Here is a 2,786-nt window from a genome sequence, read left to right on the forward strand (position 1 = left end):
TCCTGCTTTGAATAGATTGTATTATTGGATAAATTTCAATGATAAGCAAGAATACGTAGCTCTATATAAACCTCAACGCCCTAACCTTTTTCTTCCAAGATCTACCTCCCTCCTTTTTAGTACTACTTCTCTCCATAATTTAATCACTAAAAAAAAAAAAAAAAAAATTATTATTCATTATTTCTACAAAATAACTTACAAACAACTTAGCTATGGAATCATTATTAGCACCGGACACGGCCACCGCCTTACAACTCATCGAAAACCACCTATTCGACGACCAATTCTCACCGCGAACCTCCACAACAACCAAGCTTAGCTCAAAGTCATCATCCTCATCATCATCGTCGTCGTCATCATCATTTAGCGACCAATTTTTACAAAATAACACAAAAGTTACAACCTTCAACATTTCCTTTACTACAACTGGAAGTGGTTGTTTAGATGATAGTCGCCTACAATACATTTACTCATCGCTTGACGAGGAAGGAATTGATTATGATGAAACCTTTCGTGCATTCTGCACTAAACCACGTAAAGTTGGTCATAAAAATGACCGACGACATAATAATAGTGGGAATTATATCGGGGTGAGAAGAAGGCCGTGGGGTAGATTCGCCTCGGAAATTCGAGATCCTAGTCGTAAAGGGTATAGGATATGGCTTGGTACGTATAACACGGCCATCGAAGCTGCCCGAGCTTACGATCGGGCAGCTTTCGATATACGAGGTCATAAAGCTAGACTCAATTTTCCTCATGAAGTTGAGTGTTGGTCTTCATCTACTAAACGAACAATTGATCAAGTGCAACGCTTAGGTGAGAAAAGGCAAAGAATTGATAATGGTGAAAGAGAATTAGAAAATAACTATTGTTCTTTTGATGATGATGACCAATAATTCATCAAATTGCCTAAATTAATGTAACTAATTTTGTCATCTTCGTATTTGAGGTATAAGTTTGACCGTAAATTAATATTATTGTTAAAATTATAATTCTAGTGCTTTCATATTATTTTTTTTTTTATAATCATTATATTCTAGAAGAAATTTACGGTCAAATTTTAACCTAAAAAAAAAAACATCGTTATGTATATTTTGACATTTTGTCATCCACACTATTCAATAAATGAATTTTTGTTTTACATGTTCCGTTTACCGTTTTATCATTTATTATAGTATATTTTTTTAAGAAAGAAATATACACAAATACATTTAGGCATGTCTTCTCTCAAAACTAAAACTTATAATTTATTATACATTTAACTATTACTAATTGTGTCTTTCAAAAAAAAAAAAATATTTACTAATTGTTGTGAGCTAGTTCGGTCATTTAATTTAAGTTCAAAAATGTAAAAAATCACTATATTTTAAATTTGTAATCCATAGTAATGATAATGATGTATATGCAATTTAATCTCATATTGTCACAGTGAATTACATCTTGTTCGATCCACACATGTTATTTAAAAGACTTTAAAACTTTACCAATTGAGTTAGGATTCATACACAATATTTTGGTATAGCCGGTGGCGGATCCACTAAGGCACAAGGGGTAGCACATGCTACCCTTTAAAAAAAAAAAAAAAAAAGGAAGAAGAAGTAGTTCAAAGAGACCTGTTATCTTACATAACTGGTCTCTTTGAGGCTACTATAACAAGTGCCACCAAACCTGCATGTTTTCCATATTAAAACAAAAGAGACTTGTTATATTTAAAACAGGTCTCTTAGATTCTGCCTTTTTTTATTGAATTGCTTTCCATGCTAAAAGAAAAGAGACCAGTTATATATAAAACAGGTCTCTTAGCTTTTATTTATTTATTTATTGAAACAAATTACTTGTACTTATATTTGTACATAATTTTTTGTTTTTGAAGGACTCTCATTTAAGTTATAAAAATTTATAAAGTAGTAGAATTTATCTACCAAAATGAATTTTAAAATTTAAGGCTAATTATTAAACGATAATACTAGTATATAATAAAGAACTTTTTCTAATTTTTATTTTTTTCTTATTATTTATGCTACCCCTAGTTAGAATTCCTAGATCCGCCACTAAGTATAGCTATGAGCTTTTGAAACCGCAAGAGACAACGATGAATAGATGATCTTCAAATTTGGGTTAAACAATTAAATTATTGTAAGCTTCTTTCAAAATACTCCATAATGTTAAAAATATTATCTTCAACGAACGCTTGACAATTGACATGATGATGGCCTTGATGGGTCATTGACCTCTAAGCAATTTAGCGTATTATATTGAGGCGGAAGTTTTTCTTAAATTCAATTTTTTAAATAAGGATTTTTTTTATATGGAAAATGGTTAGCATCTTTAAGGAATATTTCCTCCATTTCATAATGGCCCTGTTTGGCAATTGGCTGTTGGCTGTCGGCTGTTTTAGTTGGCTGGTTTGACTGGCTGTTTAGATTGGCTTTGAGTTGGCTGTTTGACTAGAGTTGTAGTGTTTGGTAAATTGGCTGTTGGGTGCTAGCTGTTGTTAAACTATATTAACACTAATGAACTAATATAGTACTTTAATATTACTTAAAATAATAAATTATTGGTAATTATAATTGTAAATTAATTATTAATTATTTACAATAAGGTTACAATAATTTAATAATAATTAATTATAATTTAAATTAATTAATTATTGGTTAGAAATTACTAATAATTGTATATTACTCCATTTTAATACTAATTATTAAAAACTAATTATTCAATTATAATAATTATTATTAAATATTAATTACTAATTATAAATTACTAATTATTTATTATTAATTATT

The 2,786-nt window shown here is 29.3% G+C and overlaps 1 protein-coding gene across 1 annotated transcript; it reads left to right on the top strand.

Annotated features, from left to right (window-relative positions):
• Positions 1 to 212: 212 nt before the first annotated feature.
• LOC145575930 (uncharacterized) lies at positions 213 to 1,005 on the top strand. The gene has a single exon (XM_081633720.1). It carries the CDS (start codon positions 213 to 215, stop codon positions 894 to 896), a length of 684 nt encoding a protein of 227 aa, XP_081489846.1. The 3' UTR covers positions 897 to 1,005.
• Positions 1,006 to 2,786: the final 1,781 nt, after the last annotated feature.

The sequence above is a fragment of the Chenopodium album genome, chromosome 13 (assembly GCF_948465745.1).
Source record: "Chenopodium album chromosome 13, dcCheAlbu1.1, whole genome shotgun sequence".
In the NCBI taxonomy this organism is placed as follows: Eukaryota; Viridiplantae; Streptophyta; class Magnoliopsida; order Caryophyllales; family Amaranthaceae; genus Chenopodium; species Chenopodium album.

Coding starts and splice junctions, on each gene's coding strand:
- LOC145575930 (XM_081633720.1), top strand. CDS start 213: ATGGAATCATTATTAGCACCGGACACGGCCACCGCCTTACAACTCATC.